The sequence below is a fragment of the Cetorhinus maximus genome, chromosome 4, assembly GCF_964194155.1.
Source record: "Cetorhinus maximus chromosome 4, sCetMax3.hap1.1, whole genome shotgun sequence".
Taxonomy (NCBI): domain Eukaryota; kingdom Metazoa; phylum Chordata; class Chondrichthyes; order Lamniformes; family Cetorhinidae; genus Cetorhinus; species Cetorhinus maximus.
In genome coordinates this window covers 100470191-100487308 of record NC_135882.1, presented here as the reverse complement: position 1 = coordinate 100487308, position 17118 = coordinate 100470191, and the positions used below count along the sequence as shown (strand labels likewise).

At 45.0% G+C, this 17118-nt stretch overlaps 1 protein-coding gene across 1 annotated transcript in view; it reads left to right on the top strand.

Annotated features, from left to right (window-relative positions):
- LOC144679341 (chloride channel protein C-like) overlaps positions 1-17118 on the top strand; it is a 167517-nt gene that overhangs the window by 19773 nt on the left and 130626 nt on the right. Inside the window, exons 5-8 of the mRNA XM_078539718.1 lie at positions 1057-1149; positions 2236-2479; positions 10503-10697; positions 16085-16173. Coding sequence (XP_078395844.1) covers positions 1057-1149; positions 2236-2479; positions 10503-10697; positions 16085-16173 — 621 coding nt within the window. The remainder of the gene's footprint in view (positions 1-1056; positions 1150-2235; positions 2480-10502; positions 10698-16084; positions 16174-17118) is intronic.

Here is a 17118-nt window from a genome sequence, read left to right as displayed (position 1 = left end):
GAAGAACCCAGGCGGCCTTCGCATTTTCCATGGAACCTCATCCACGGGCGGGATGAGGTTTCATGAACGTTTTTAAAGATTTGAAAATTTTAAAAATAAAATTCTTAAATATGTCCCAGCTCATGCCACATTTTCACATGAGGGGACATGCCCTAAAAAATTTGTTTTCCCTTCATTAAAATTTCTTAAACTTAAACTAATCTCCCTGAGGCAGCTCTGTGCCTCAGGGAGATTTCTGGCTGTTTCACGTGCATGCGTGAAAGAGCGCAGGCCCCAACTCAGGCAATCCCTCCGCCTGCACAGGGAGTGCTTAGCGCTTCTAGGTGCGCGTCACACTGGGCAGGCCTTAATTGGCCTGCCCACGTAAAATGGCAGCACCTAGCTGATCGCGGGCAGCGATCAGCTGCGCGCACGCCCGTGCCTGCTCCCGCACAACACCCCCACCCCCCCCACCAACAAGGAGAAAATGCTCCCCACTAACTCTGTTTCTCTCTCTGCACATCAGACCTGCAGAACATTTTCAGCACCTTCAGTTTTTATGGCAGAAAACTCCTTCTGAGAGGTAAAGCAGGTGACAGTGCCACAGCCGGCAGCAACAAAAATTTTGAACCAGCTTGCTTTGCAATAGCTTAGTTCGAAAGTTGACTTTTTCCTGGGAAATCAGAAGGTTAGGTCTTTATTATTCTCCATAGTGTGAGGTGTAGGAAATGAACTGATCTCACGATGAAATCTGTTTTCTGCTCTTTTATGTGTTTTATGTTATAGTGCCTTGCCTTGACTGAATGCTGCTTGCTAAAAAGAGAAGAGAAAACACAAGGTGGGAGGGTGATATTCCAGTAGCTGGTGTACTGAGCAAGGGGTCTAAGTTACAAAGTTGGAGTCATGTTGTAGCTTAACTAAAAAGTGGACAATAAAAGGTGCATTCTGAATGGTAGTGGATGCAAGATGTACAGTAGTGACTGGCTGGGCTGAACTCAAATTGTAACAATACTCTTATGTTCAATTTATGTTAAAATGTAAATAATTATGTTTATGATAAATAAGCTTTCTTTGTAGTTCAATTATAGGAAGTGGTCTGAGTCAGTTTAAATCTGACACATTTGGAGTACAATTTCCTTTCTTCACGAGATTTCGAAACTGTGCTGACAGGTAATTGATTGATTTTGAAAATGTAGGGTGGAATTTTCCATTCCGGAGACTGAGTCCGATGATGAAAGCAAAAGTCAGAGTGACTTCTGCTGGAGAGCGGGGTGGCTGAACACGCCAGATCTTGAGCTGTTCAACTCATTAATTATGCAGCCGCGAGGAACACATCAAACCTGGTGGTGGGATGGGCAGGGAGTGGCCTGCCCCGCCGTCACCTCATAGGCTCTAGTGCCTGGGCGCCATATTTTAATGACACCTGGCAGCCATTCACTCTTCCTTTCTGCCCCTTGACTCCCCTCACCCCCAAGCCCGGTCTTGGTCTCAAATCTCCCCTCTGCCCAGCCTTGGCACAGCTTGTGTGACAGGCAGTTGCTATCTCTCAGTCACGGTGTGAAAGGAAGGCGAAAGCAGTGTCTACTGACCTGGAAGTCCAGGAAGAAGTCTACCTCGCCAGGTGCATACCATTTGTGTGCGGTCGTGAAACAGAATTTTCTAAACTCTCGCTGGCGGGGCATTGAATTGGAGGGGAATAAGATTCCGATGTGTTAGGCTTTTAAGGAGCATTCATGAGATGCAAATGTGGTTCCCGACATAGATCAGTGAGCACGCGACCCACCTTTAATACGCCTTGAAAGTCGGGCCAACAAGGTTCCAAACTAATTTCCTGACGTTGGGAAACTGATTTTTGGCCTCCGGCCAAATCTTGCTTCCCCGCCTACCGCAATTCCCACTGCTGGCAAGAGCAGAAAGTTCCGTCCGTAAAAATAGATTCCACTGAATCACCAAAGCAGATTTTATATTGTGTATTAGTAGCACACAGCCATTTTGTTTGTGTGGCACAATTATAGTTTAGAACTATGAATTGCTTGGTGAAATCGATGAGTTTAATGCCATCCCACTTTTTCTGCCTTTTTAGAAAGTAGTAATTGTAATGTATTTTGCACTCTTGTCTGAAACAGAATTAAAACATGTCTTAAACGATGAAACATTCCTTTATTTGCAGACAAATAAAGATAATGCATTTTTAAAATTCCTGTTCAGAAGTGCTTCAAAGGCATTGTCCTCAGAAGGTATATGTATCTGTTTCAGGAGAAACTTCATCACTGCAGGGGCAGGAGCAGGCATTGCCTCTGTATTCCGAGCCCCAATGGGTGGACTGCTGTTTACATTTGAAGAAGTGGCTTCTTTCTGGGATATCAAACTAGCCTGGCAGACGTTTTTTTGCTGTTTGATGGCTGCATTTACCACTGATCTTCTGTCCTCTTCCTTCCATGGATTTGTTTATCGGGGCCATTTTGGATTCTTCAAGGCTGAAGACAGCATCTTGTTTGGGGTATGTGCATGAACTGCTTGTTGCTGAAGGATTTTCTAGATAGTTGTCATAGTAAATCATTGTTCTTATTTCAAACAAGAGGGACTGAAGTTCAGTTTGAATCAAGGTGCACACCAGCAAATTATATATTTCATAGAGGATAGATATTGCTCTATTTACAGAAGATTACCAATTTCTGTAAAGCTCTTGTTGAAGTGTAAAATTACAATTTTAAAATATGGATTTTATTCCTCATAATACGTAAGGATGGGATCAGAAACTATAGCAACTGCTGTCATGTGTTTTCTATGACCAGGAATATGGTAAGAGAATCATTTAATGACTGTAGGTGAGGACATGCTTTGCTCTTTTGTCTCTTTTCAAGACAGCTCTGTGATAATTGGGTGGGTTACTTCAAATTTGACACACAAGACAGTAGTTCTGTAAACCAACACCAATATGTTTTTTATTGTTGTGCAAAATTGGGCTGGGATTTACAACTCGTAGGAGTGGGTTGGTAGGCGGTGGGGATGGGTAGGAGGGTGGTGGAGGGGTGGGTGTGGCTATAAAATTGTGCCCTGGATGCCATTCCGGGTGCTTATCCACTGGCTCCGTCGCAATTTTGACAGTGGTCGGGGAGATGTCAGGAGGCTGCCCACTCTTGGGCAAATTGAGACTCTTAAGTGGCTGATTAATGGTTAATTAATTAATTAATCCATGATGGAAGAGGCCCAAGCCAAGTGCAGCTGGTAGCTTTCACTGCTTGGGTTGCTGGCTGGACATAAGTGGGGAGGGGTACGCCCTTTACTGGCCCCCATGCCCATGAGAGGCTCTCCCCCAAAGCCTTCCTAGCCCCACATTTCTCCTTCCCCTGCCTGTCCACACCTAAATTGAAGATGAGATAGGGACAGAGGTAGCATGGATACAAAATTGACTCAGTGACAGAAAATTGAGAGCAGTGGTGAATGGTTGTTTTTCAGACCGGGGGACGTATACAGGGGTGTTTCACAAGAGTTTGGTACTAGGGCCACTGCTTTTCCTGATATATATTAATGACTTGGGTGTACAGGGCACAATTTCAATATTTGTAGCTCTCACAAAACATGGGCCGGGATTTTCCACGCCTAGTCGTGACGGTATGTTCAATGGTGAGATTGGAGAATCTCGCGAGAAGGCCCTAGGCGCATTTCCCAGTGACGTGAATCCAGTGATTGCCCCTCCCCCTGTCAATGGCAGGCCCCATTTCCCAATGTTGAACGTCGGGGACTTAATTTGAATGCACTTACATCTCATTATTGTGCTCACACACTGGAATCACACCCCCATGTCAAATTTAAAGCCCATGTCAGTGTGATTTTATGATGGCGTGATTTACAATTGCCTTTAAAAGGTGTGCACCTGACGACCTGACTTCGAGGGGAACTTGGAGGTGAGTGCACACAACTTTGTGCAGTGCTTGCGTGATCCCAATGCAAGGAAGCGGCTCTCTGGATTCGGGCATGGGGCAGGTCACAGGCAAGTCTTCACAGCGGATTCTTCCTGGCTGGCTTGTGGTGCCAGGGCAAGGGCGACAGTGTCAAGGAGAAGGGAACCTTGGGGCAAGGGCTACAGTGCAAGGGGAGGCAGCCATGGCAGCACAGCCTGAAGTTTGAACACATGCTGGGGTGGGGTGGGTGGTGGTGGTGGGGGAAAGAAAATGGCCGGACAAGTGCCAAAACATTTCAAAGGTGAGCACACTTCTGCAGCAAAGAACATTTAGCTTGAGCTCAATTGACATGCTTGGAGTCAGGCTAGTCAAGTAATAGTACCCACTCAAGCAGTACAAATTCCTCACAGCGGCAATGATTGCTCCTCTACCGTTAACCCCTCGTGTGCACACTTCAAACCCGAATGTGTGCTATGGTACTGCAGAACCATTGGACAACTAGGCAAGCTTGAGGATCCTCTTACGAAAAATAACCATCGAACACTGACGGAGGGGTGCACTCCTAGTCCCTTGCATTATGTTTAAGTTGATATTGAAAAGTCACCCTCATGGTCCAAGCAAACTGCAAAGCTTTGGAGTGCAGGTTAGGACAATGACTGCACCTGTGATGAGAGTTCAGGATGCAGATGAATGATCGGAGTTGTCACGACTTAGTCATGTGGTGTGGGGTAGTGCTGGCTGGGCCATGGTGAACCCATCAAGTGTGCTAAACACTGGCATCCATGTGGTGGCCTGGACTCTCCGGCATGCGTTAAGGGGCCTTGAGAGGCCGCCACAGGCAATGGCTTGTGTTGCGTGCAGTTCTGGAATCCACATTATAGGAAGGATGTGATTGCACTAGAGACAGTGCAGAGGAGATTTACCAGGATGTTGCCTGGGCTGGAGAGTTTTAGTTATGAGGAGAGATTGGATAGACTGGGGTTATTTTCCCTGGAGCAGAGGAGATTGAAGGGGGACATGATTGAGATGTATAAAATTATGAGGGGCATAGATAGGGTAGACAGCACCAATGCCACCTTCTGCAGGATTTGGTGCCACAGGGACTCGGAGGGCATCCACTGCCTGTGACAATTAAAGTTACCACTACGCTCAATTTCTATGGCAGTGGCTCCTTCTAGGGCTCCATTGAGGATCTTGGCGGGATATTGCAAGCCTCCACCCAGAAATGTATCCAGGAGGTCACCGACGCCCTTTTTGCCTAGGCACACAACTTTGTCAATTTCGACAGAGATCAGGCGAGCCAGGAAGCAAGAGTGCTGGGATTTACTGAGATTTCCAGATCCCCACAGGTGCCGTCAACTGCATTCACGTGGCTCTTAAATCTCCCTGGCAACAAGCAGTCCAGCAGGTGAACTACAAAGGCTTCCACTCTCTCTATGTTCAGCTGGTTTGTGACCATAACAAGCGGATCATGCAGGTTTGAGCAAGATACTCCAGAAGCATCCACGACTTGTACATCCTCAGCAGGTCTCAGATCCCTGTCATCTTCCAGGGACCACACAGGACGTAGGGGTGGCTCCTCAGGGACAAGGGCTACCCACAAAGGACGTGGCTGATGACAACTGTACGGCGGCCTCAAACCCCTGGTGAGAGAAGGTACAGCCAGGCTTATGCCACAACCCGGAGTTTGGTGGAGCACACCATAGGCATCCTGTAAATGAGGTTCTGGTGCCTGTACAGATCTGGCACAGCACTCCAGTAACTCCTCAGGGGGTGTCATGCATCATTGTGGCTTGTTGTGCACTAGATAACCTGGTGATGCAAGAAGGGGAAGGCCTGAATGATGAGGAGATGCAGGAGCTGCACATCTCCTCTGATGAGGAGGAAATTGAAGGGGCTGAGGGTGATGATGTCCTGGAAGGTGAGGGTACAGATGATGAGGCCAGGGGAGGCAGGCATACTCATGAGGCCCTCATTGCCATGAAATTCCAGGAGGATGATGACAAGATGCAGTGAGGACACTCCTGATCTTCACATTGCATCTGGGAATGTCTGACAGTGTCTGTCTGAGGGCAGCGCACATACACTCTGTGTATCAGCGAGACGCTGCTGAGATACAACAGGCACATGGACTTTAACAGCACTTGATTCTTTGGCAGGCTTCATCACTTGTTCTCTTCAGCATAACACCTTCACCAATCTGAAATGCTGTCGAGATGGTGGGGGGCAGATCCACCTCTAAGGTGCTGAGAGCACACAGAGAACATCGTGGAACCCTGTGACGCTTGGGTACGAGATTCGTGCAGCAAACGCAAGCCACATCAAAGTGCAGGCATCACTGATCTGGAGAGTGACTTTGAAGCCAGACAATCACTATCCTCAGAAGGTTACACACTGCACAGGGGAGAGGCTCTGGACTGCGACACTTGTCTTCATTTTATGCAGAAAACAAGGTTTCACATCTGATTGACATGAACACAGCTCATCATAACAAGGAGCCATAGACAAGGAGACATTCTTGGGAGTGTATTTACAATGGTCGACATTAAGTGCAAGTGATTAACGCTCGTGCCTAGGTTATGCAACTACATCTTCCTGACCTTTCTAACCCTGCCGCTACGTCTTGGTGCTCCTCCAAAATCCACAGCAGAGGTGGAGGCAGCCTGCTGACTGCGACGCACTTTTGTCTGCGATGACCTTGGCGGGCTTCCTTTGGAGGGTCGAGACTTGGAGGGCCCTGGCCTGCTTTCAGGGTCCTGCTGTGTGGCAGTGGCACCCTCCTTTGCCTGCGGAACTGGAGCCACTGGGGTCACAGGAAAAGGAGCTTTGGGTGGGCCGGACACCCCCAGAGTCACCTGGGTGGATGGCCTCGGTGTACACCTGCTGATCCTCCTCCCTGTGGGTGCCCGATGGCGCCGGCTCACTCCATGAGAGAAAAGGGCAGCTGGACTGAGCTTGAGATGTCCCGCACCCCTCTTGCATTGACACTGATGGATGCCAGCAAGTTCCTCAGCAATGGAGTGCAGCTTCTGCAGCAGTGCAGGATTGGTGTGTTGGAACAAGGCCTACATGGTGGCCACCATACTATTAGTGTTGATCTCGGTGCGTTGGCATGCCAGCACTATCACCTTAGACTGAAGGAGACTGGACCTCTCCATCATGCCTTGTAATCTGAGGAGTGCAGTGGACATCCCTTCCTGATGTTCCCGAGCTTGCCTTTGCAGATCCAGCAACAGAGGTATGACTGAGTCCAGAAGCTCGTCATCTGACTCGGACTCAGCAGATTTCTGGCCTCCAGCAGTCCTCCAAGTGCTGGCAACCTGGGAAGTCCCTGCCCCCACCTGCTGTGGATCAGACAGTGCGATGTGTTCACCAGATTGTGATCCCGAGGCTATTCCAAAGCTAGGACCCACCGAGATGTGTTTCTCTGCGCTGGTGAAGGGTGTGGGTGAGCGCTGTGATGGGTCTTCAATTTTGGTGTCTGTGATTTCCTCTCCTGTGGTGTTCTTGGGGCTGGAGTTGAGGATCTGGCTCATGGACCCCCTCAGCTGCTTCCCAAACATGTCTGTGAAAACAAGGAGAGATAATTAGTGTATCGTAGGAGACTGCGGAACAGGGGAACTGACTCACAGCATAGTTGTCTGATGGATGTTGCACTGCTGTATATTCACTTGGTTGAGCACTGCCGACCTAACCATCAGCATAGAAACAGTCCAGATCCTCGCTGGCCAGCTGGATGGCTCTGTTTCCAAAGTCTATGAGGACCTTGATGTCAGGCATTTCTCCACCGGCCTGAGACCTCTCCTTTTCGTTGTGTGCCAGTTTGTCTTCCATGAATACAGATAGAGAAGGTGTAAGCCAGACTCCTGCCAGGCCAGCTGAGAATGATGCCTGGCACGTGTGCATTCTTACTGGTGCATTGGATGGGACGACAACCTGATCCACAGGGCAGCTGAAGCTGTTTGTGAGAGAGTGAATGGTGATGTCCCTTGAGCTGGCAGTGAGTGAGATCCCTGTGGATGTGTGATGAGTTTGTGGGTGTGTGAGTTGAGAGTGATGAGAAGAGGGGCTTACCCTGGCGGAACAGAGGAGATCATTCATCCTCTTTTGGCACTGGGTGGCTGTTCTCTTTTGGAGAGCATTGGCGCTGACCACCGCTGCCACCGCCTCCCATGATGAATTTGCCTCCTTGGATGAGGTTCTTCGCCCAGAGCAGAAATAGAGGACATTGCGGCGGGCCTCCACTGTGTCCAGTAGGTGCTCGAGGGAGGTGTCTCTAAATTTTGGGGGCATCATGTTTCCTCCTTTTGGCAGCCATCAGTTCCCAGCAGCTTCCTATCCCTTAGAGAGAGCCAGCTCTGTGCAGGGGTGGCCTTTAAATATGGCTCCCAGTTTATTGAAGGCCTGAGGTCATGGCGGGGCAGGGGAATCAGAGGCTGCTCTGCCAGTGATCTGGTGTGAACATGTTTCTCAATTTTTTAAACAAAGTGGCACATGATATGGTGGAAAAAGCCACCATTGCTGTTGGCGGGTGATACGCCGATTTCCCCGCCCATATCGGACTTTTCTGGGACAATTCCGTCCATGGAATTATAGTGAACTGTGAGAGGATCATGATAAATGTAAAGAGATATAGAGAGGCTGGTGGGATGGATGGACACACAGCAAATGAAATTTAATGCAGAGAAGTGCACAATGTTCGATTTTAGTAGGAAGAATGAGGAAAGGCAATAAAACTAAAGGGTGAAATTCTAAAGGGGGTGCAGGAACAGAAACACCTGGGGGTATATGTGTGCAAGACAGTGAAGGTGGCAGGGCAGGATGAGGAAATGGTTTAAGAGGCATATGGGATCCTGGGCAGTTTAAATAGAGGCACAGAGTACAAAAGCAAGGGAGTTCTGTTGAACTTTTATAAAACACTGGTTTGACCTCAACCGGAGTATTGTGTCCAAATCAAGGCACTACACTTTAGGAAGGATGAGAAGGCTCTATGTCGGATGCATAAACGAGGTATGAGACAGTCTCCAGGGATGAGGGATTTAAGCTATATGAATAGATTGAAGAAGCTGAGGTTGTTTTCCTTAGAGCAGAAAAGGTCACTAGGAGATTTGGTAGAGGTGTTCAAAATCATGATGAATCTAGACTGAATAGATAGAGATAAAGTGTTCAAATTGGCAGAAGGGTCGAGAACCACAGGACACAGATTTAAAGTAATGGCAAAAGAACGAAAGGTGACATGAGTCATTACAATGAGTGAGTCATTGCAATCTGAAAAGTGATACCTTAAATAATGGTGGAGGCAGATTCGATTGTGACTTCCAAAATGGAACTGAATAAGGACCTGAAGGGAAAAAATTTGCAGGGGTACAGGGAATGGATAGGGGAGACAGATGAGCTAAATTGCTCTTGCAGAGAGCTGGCATGAGCCCAGTGGGCTGAATGGCCTTCTTCTGTGCTGTAACCAATCTATGATTTTATGAACCAGCAATTTTCTTTGAAGCTATTGGTCGAGAAGTTTTATTTATGCAGCAATTGGATCGCACCAGTACAGGTCAGAGCAAACTATTTGCGAGTTTTGCAATTAAAAAGCCCAATGAACAAAATTGTCTTGTTTTAAACTTCTAAGTACCAGGGTATGTTCATAAATCCTCCCAGGACATTCAATGTTATCTTTGGAGCATTCAGACAATTCTTTATAGCTCAAGGATATTTCTATCACAGTTTAATAACTAACTCATGAGAAGCTTTTTCTGCATTTCATTTAATATCACAGCTCATGACCATCTTTTTATGGCTGCCATAGAAGCAACCATGCCCATCTACTTAAAATCTACTTTTTTCCTCCAATTTTCACTATTTGATTATTCTAAAACTCAGAGGTCCTTCTATCATTTCATAAATCAAAAGAGAAACATGTTACTTAATATTCTGAAGAGTTTCAGTGGTATACCCTCTGAAATTTTTAAAGAAATGTATGCTGGGGATTTCCTCGTTTAGGACTGTTCCCAACTGGCTGTTGTAACTTGCCAGGAAAATGGTGGACACCCCAGATAGCCGGGTAAGCAGGGTTTCTGTTGAAGCTGGGCCAGCCGATTGGGATTCTTGGCGGTAAAATAAATTCTTGGCGGTAACGTTTTCTTCAGAAACTGGCAACACATTCTCTTGATTTTTTAGAATTATTTTTTCCTCCTTTCCCTCCTTCTCCAAGGTGTTGATTCTTTCCTGGTTCCACAGACATTTGTCAGCCTGTCAGATCTCATCCAAGTACTCATGCTAAACGTAGGGCCCCAGACAGTGACGTCCTTAGATCAGGAGTGGGGTGGGGGAACACTATTCAATAGGCCTGCAAACTTGGCTCATTTTGCCCAATTTAGTTGACGGATGCCGAGGCCAATTACAACATCAATTACAAAAGCAGCTGAAATGAGCTTTTCTAACTCAGCGCTGACCAGGGATCGAAAGTCTTCTGCTTGATATAGCTGAGATTTATATTTGCTTTATCAATGGCGTCATCTTCTTGGTATCTTCTATTTTTGTACTGGAATGCCACCTATGGTTTTGAAAGGTCGAAAGTTCTCAATTTTAAAATGCTGTTCTTTTTGATTTGTGTTCATCTAGGTTAAATATTTGCTCGACATGAATATTTTAGTCTTCATTCCGACCATTGTCCTGGGAATAATAGGAGGTGTGCTGGGAGCATTGTTTGTCTCCATGAACATGAGAGTCAACAAATTTCGAACAGAATTCTTTAATTTAATTAAACATGCGTTTGTACAAAAAGTATTCAAGCTCACAGAGGCAGTCTTGATTCTGGTGAGTTTTTTTTGGGATTTTACTGCTGAACACAGATTATTTGATTTGTTTTTTCCCCTAACATGTTCACTTGTGTTTTCCTGCTTGATTTCTGCTCTTTCATACCATCTTCCGGTGCACTGGTACACTTCAGTTAGGTGCTGATTTCTGCATCATAAACTCTGATACACAATTATTGCTGTATTACTGAGCTGTCAGTCATATTATTTGTAAATAGAAATAGACCAACAGGAAAATCAGGTGACCTACCCAAGGTGCGCACATGTGCATGTGTGTGTACATTAGAAAGGACTAAAACTTTAAATGAAGGATTAAAGGGCCATATAATTTGAAAAACATGAGGTATAATGAAATTATGGCCTGGATATGGGCACAGAGTTTTGGCAGAAAGTCTGGCTTTCTCTACATGCAATAGAGTTTCCCCACAGTATGCATCTTTTCTCCTTGACAAGTTTACCACCCAGCAGTCAACTGATAGATTCAATCAGGTAGGGAGGTCTCTTTATGGAAGGGGAGCTTAGGAGGTCAGGGAATGCTCTCATGTTCCTCTTGGTCTACAAATAAATTGTAAAGAATATAACCTTCTCCCTGAATCTGTCCTTGCCTCCCTTGTTGGGTTACTTAGGCCTGGGAAACACAGTTGGCCAATGTTAAACCTGTAAAACAGATTAAGTCAGAGGCTATCAGCCTCACATTCAGATATCCAAATTACCAACCTGCTGTTGCGTTATGGGTTCATTTGATGTTTCAATGATGAGATCCTGAGACTTGTAGGTTTAAACATGAAACATTTATTGTTAATCTTTAACTATGTACAGATCCCAGTTAATGTCATGCATGGTGCTGCTGCCATGCAGGTAGGCTGCTTCTAGAGTGTTCCCTCAGTCTATTCCCACGTAACTCAATGCATCAAACTATGGGCGGGGCTATCCTCATCACTCGTTAGCCCTTGCTGTGCTGAGCACCTTTACATTACAATGGCATACAGGCACATACAACATCATACAACATCTGCTTCCTGGGTGCGGGTTGGCTATCCAACCCTTGTCCTGCATCTCTGAAACTCATGCTAGGAACTAGAGATAGTTTTAGTAAGTTATATTTGTAGTTGTGGGTGTTAGGGATGAGTTTTAGCTTTAAATTTAACTTTAATTTGTGCTTCTGTACTTGTGTATTAAGAAAGGGGGGAACTTGAATTTTAGTTTCATTTTAAACTGATGCCTGTAAGTCTGTGGGCTTCTGTGTATACCTATATTTTTAATGAGGTTTTATGACTATCAAAGTAGAAAAACTGGGTTGTTGCCTAGCAACAGGGGGCCCACAGACATAGGGTGAAACAGAACAGCATTTTTTAGCTCACTTGAAACCAGGAGCTTGGTTCCAGAGGGAACTGTAGAGAAAGCAGATTTCTCAAAAGAACCAAAAGGTCCCAAAGCCAAGGAGTGGGACAGAAAGGAAAGGTCTCAAAAGACCTTCTAGTCAAAGGAAAAGAACAGGAATCTAGAAAAGGTCATGTTAAGTGAAGTTAAGAGTGAGGAGCAGAGAAAGGCTCTAAGTTTAAAGAGAGAAAGCTGCAGGATGCAGACTTAAAGCAAATTAGGCTTGTGAGAAACCAGAAGATCTGAGGAGACAGCCAATGATTGGTAACTCACTAGTATGAGCAAGGGAAGCAGTGGTGTATTGTTGGTAGGGCTGAGTAACTGAGAGTGAGTAGGTGGAAGGCAAAGCTTGAATGCATGTGGCAATGTAGGGGAGAGGAATATCAGAAGGAGAGTTCAAAACCATAGAGGTGGACCCTTGTGGAAGGCACCCGAGAGAAAGCATCATTTGGGAAAAGACTCCAAAGTGCGTTCTTTGAGAGTGGAGATTGGAAACCCTCATGTGAAAGGTAGAGTTCAGTGAGACCGGATGGCTCATGGTGGGACAAACGTCTGGGAGGGAGCTGATGAGAGATCCATAGCATCTCTTTGGGGTGGCAACTGTCACTTGGTTTCAGAGTGTGATGTGCTTAATGGTTTACATGGACTGTGTGCTTACGGTGAACATGAGAGTATAAGATAGCTTTTCTAACTTGTTTTATCCTTACAAATCCGTATATACCTGTAAAGGTATAGTTGTGGTTGAAGGAGTATTGTAATATAATTCATATTTTCTTGTTTAATTTAGGTTTTATTCTTTTGTTAAAATTTCATCAGTTGACTCCTGTGACTCTGTTCAGTAGCCTGCATGTTTCTAAACAAAAAATAAAAGTTAGGATCGATCAAGCTGAGTTCCACCCTGGGATCTAGCTTGTCTAGTAGTAACATTAGCTGGGATCATAACATTCAGAACTGGACGGGTTGGAGACAGGTTAGAGTTTTGTGTTTGATATTTTTAAAATGTTAACACCTGACCTGATCCTAACTGTTTTGGGGGTTAAACTTCACCTTTACATGTCTCCACAAATAAACCTAAAATTTATGAAAAATAGTAATTATACAACATAGTTTGGAAATTACATTTTGTGCTACTTTTGTACGGGTGCTAAATTTATCAACCCTGAAAACAGTGATCCTCTATTTGAAGTAAGACACAGGTTGGATTCCCTTTACAGGAAATCAGCAGTCCATTAAATCTGTTGCTATGTCAGACATCCCATCCATACATCAACTGCATTCCCTGCACAACAATCAATCTGTGCATGGAATGCATAAATAATTCTTTGCAAGACAAGGTCTGCTGTGCAATTTCCCAGTAATTGTGTGCAGTTGCTAACGACAGGACTGCAAAGTATACCTTTGGTTTCTATGCAGTTTAATGTCCTGATTAGATGGGGTAACTTACTAGGAAAATAAATGCATAGCAGAACTCATTACAAATTATTGTGGCATTCTTATTTTGCCAGTGTGTACATAAATACTGTGGTTACAAGAGCAGTTCAGAGGCTGGGAATTCTGAGGCAACTAGCTCACCTCCTGACTCCCTAAAGCCTGTCTATCATCTACAGGGCACAAGTCAGAAATGTAATGGAATGCTCTCCATTTGTCTGGATGAGTGCAGCTCAATAACAGCCAAGAAACTCAACACCGTCTAGGAGAATGCATTCCGCTTGATTGGCACCCCGTCCACCACCTTAAACATTCACTCCTTCCATCACTGACGCACAGTGGTAGCAGTGTGTACCATTCACAAGATGCATTACAGCAACTCATCAAGGTTCCTTCGACAGCACCTTTCAAACCTATGGCCTCTACCACCTAGAAGGATAAGGGCGGCAGATGCATGGGAACACCACCACCTGCAAGTTCCCCTCCAAGCCACACACCATCCTGACTTGGAACTATATCATTGTTCCTTCACTGTTGTTGGGTCAAAATCCTGGAACTCCCTCCCTAACAGCACTGTGGTGTAAATACACCACACGGACTGCAGAGGTTCAAGAAGGCGGCTCACTATCACCTAGTCAAGAGAAAATAATGATGGATAACAAATGCTGGCCAATCCAGCGACACCCATGTCCTGTCAAAGAACACAAAAAAGTCTCCTATTTATGTCAGAAGTAAACGAATCTGTTATTTTAACAAAAATAATCCCCATTTAGCCTCAGGCTAGAATCCATAGGTTCGTCCTGGCACAGGCCTTTATCTGGCCTAGTGAGCACACAGCTCTATACAGTGTTGGCAATGTTCTTTAATAATGGAAACAAAGGAGAAGAGGATTGGCCGACTGAGAAGCAATTTTGTTGACTGTCAGCCAAACTACAGGAGATCTGTTCTAAAAGTGCCAACAAACTTCCGTGATATTCCCCTCTCACTGTACCATTACCAAAGAATATGGGCTGAATTTTAAGCTGATCAGGCGGGCGCATGGCCAACCTGATCGGGCGTGAAATTGTGTGAGATGACATTGGATGAGCGACCCGGTGTCATTTCGCACTCGCGTGATATTTCAGTTAGTGGGCATGCGCAGAAGTTGGAATCACGGCTGCCGACAATTAAGAGGGCAATCAAAATGGCGCAAGTGTCTGTCATTTTAAGTAGCCCGTCCAACCTTACGGTTGGCGCATGGGTGTATTGGCCAGGCGGCCTTTACATTTTTCATCAAGCCTCATCCAAGGGCGGATGAGGTTTCCGTTATTAAATAAAATAAAAATAAAAATCTCTGTCGGCATTTTTATAATCTATATGTTCAGGTGCCCTGATTGAGAAGCTTGGACATTTTGTTTCCTGATTTTAAACCTTTATTTCCTGGATTTTAGGTCTTCAGCTCCCCAAGGAAGCTCTCTGCTTTCAATGAGCTTTCTGTCAGTGCTGGCCCGCGCCCATGTTGACATCATCGCCTGCCCTCCTCCCACCCCTGCCCTGGTAGTGCTGAGCTTTTCAGCGCGTGCTTCATGCAGGCTGGCCATCAACTGGCCAGCCAGCATGAAATTGCGGTTGGGGGTCGATCGCGGTTGGCGGTCCATTTCCCAACCGCTCCCAGGCCCGCCGATTGCGTCCGCCTGCTGAGCTGAAAATTCAGGCCTATATCTCCAACTATCATATTCACTTTGTTTGGACCCTCTGCCTTACCTGGGCAGACCTCACACTTCACAAGTGGAGTGGATCCCACAATTTGAAAAGCAGTGGGCTAGAGATGAATATGGACTGAAATAATCAAATACTCTGCAGGATAATATGACTCATGAGCTGCTTGGCCTGGGGCAGGGGAGGACACATCATCAATGGAAAGAAAACTGTTAGGACTGAATTATGGAGATAGAAGAATTTCTTGCGGTTTAATTTAGTTATCTTTTGGATCAGGGATTATTTTGCTGAATTTTCCTTCAGCAGATTAAATGGGTGGGTGTTACCCATGCAGAGGATTGGAAGAAATGGATTTTCCTCTCTTTCCACGTTTTCTTATTCTCTTAATAATTTTGTAGCTGTGCTTTTCTCACCCCCTTCAGTTGTTTGTTACAGCTCATCTATTTTTTAAAAAAGTTTTAATATGTTATGCCCAGCATATATTGTAATGAAAGCTGCATGGCTGGGATCTAGTCTGTATCAATTTGGAAAAACTCGTCTGCCAATTGAGACACAGTAAAATAGATGAACTAACAAACACAAAGAACTTAAAACTGAAAAATATGTATGTCAGAATCATAAAAATTGTAAAAAAAACAATGTCCTGATTAGATCTTTGAAGTTTGGGGATTTTAATTGCACAGCAGGTCTTCATTATGTGACCATCTTTTTAGTATACTTTTAAAGCTTTCGTGTCAAAATATTCAAAATTCTTACCAATGGAAGTTTTATTATTCTCATGTAACTTTTACATTAATATCTTTCTGGTAAAGATACCTGTAATTAGAAGAAAAGGTAAATCATTTGTAAAGTTTGGTCTTTTGTGAACACTCTATTTTTCAGTTAATCACAATTACGGTTACTGTCTATGTGCCCTCCTTCTTCCCGTGCACATCGCTCTCTAGCCATGCAAACAGTGAACAAGAAAACAGGTAAGGACAAGCTTTTTTTCTTTGCAATTTTCTATCTTCCCTCTACTCCCCTTTAGAAACTTTTGGTTCTTTATAGGAACTGTTACTATGTCCAAGTGGCCATTATTCATGTGTGAAATTTGGCAGTGAGTGCTGGCTGGCTATTCACCTGCGTAAGTCATTCTGTTATCGCTCATTGTTCACACACACGCTTCCTTCAAGGAACACTGGATAGTCATCTGCGGGACAAGTGATATACAGTGACTGAATAAATCAAATTCAATTTTTAATTCCATGGAATTCCTGGATTCTTAATAATATATTAGAGATTAAATTCTGAATTCTGCTCAATTTTCCATGAAACCTATAAATAAGTGGCCTTGTTGATTAGGCTTGGGAGTCATGGTTGATTGTCCCTCTTTCTCTTCCAGACTGCTGCAGATGAGATGATTTTAATGTCCCTGCTGTTATCCTTATTAACTAACTCAGTACCAACCAGGAATTGAATCTGTGACCTGAACTGTATGGTTCAGCGCTAGTACTTTTATCTCTGAACCAAGTGAGAGCCCCAGGTAGTGCACTTTAATGTACAATATCCTTCATCCATCTTCCATTGGCAAGATTGAAATCATTTTGTCTAATTACCAGAAAACACTAAGGGCAGAATTTTGCCCTTGATGGGCGGGTGGGCCCGACCGACTCGGCGATGGGCGGGCAGCCGATTAAGGCCCGCCCAGCGTGTCACCCGACAGGAAGCGCTATGTGCTTCCTGTGTGGGTGGGGGGGGCGGGGATTCCCCAACTGCTAAAGTGCTGCCTCAGGTAGATCGCTGAAACTCTGTGAAACTCTAAAAATAGAAAAATTAAAAAATCATTAACATGTCCTCCTCATGTGAAAATGTCACACAAGGTGGGACATGTTAGCGAAGAACACAAACACTTTATGAAAAATTTTTAAACCCGATAT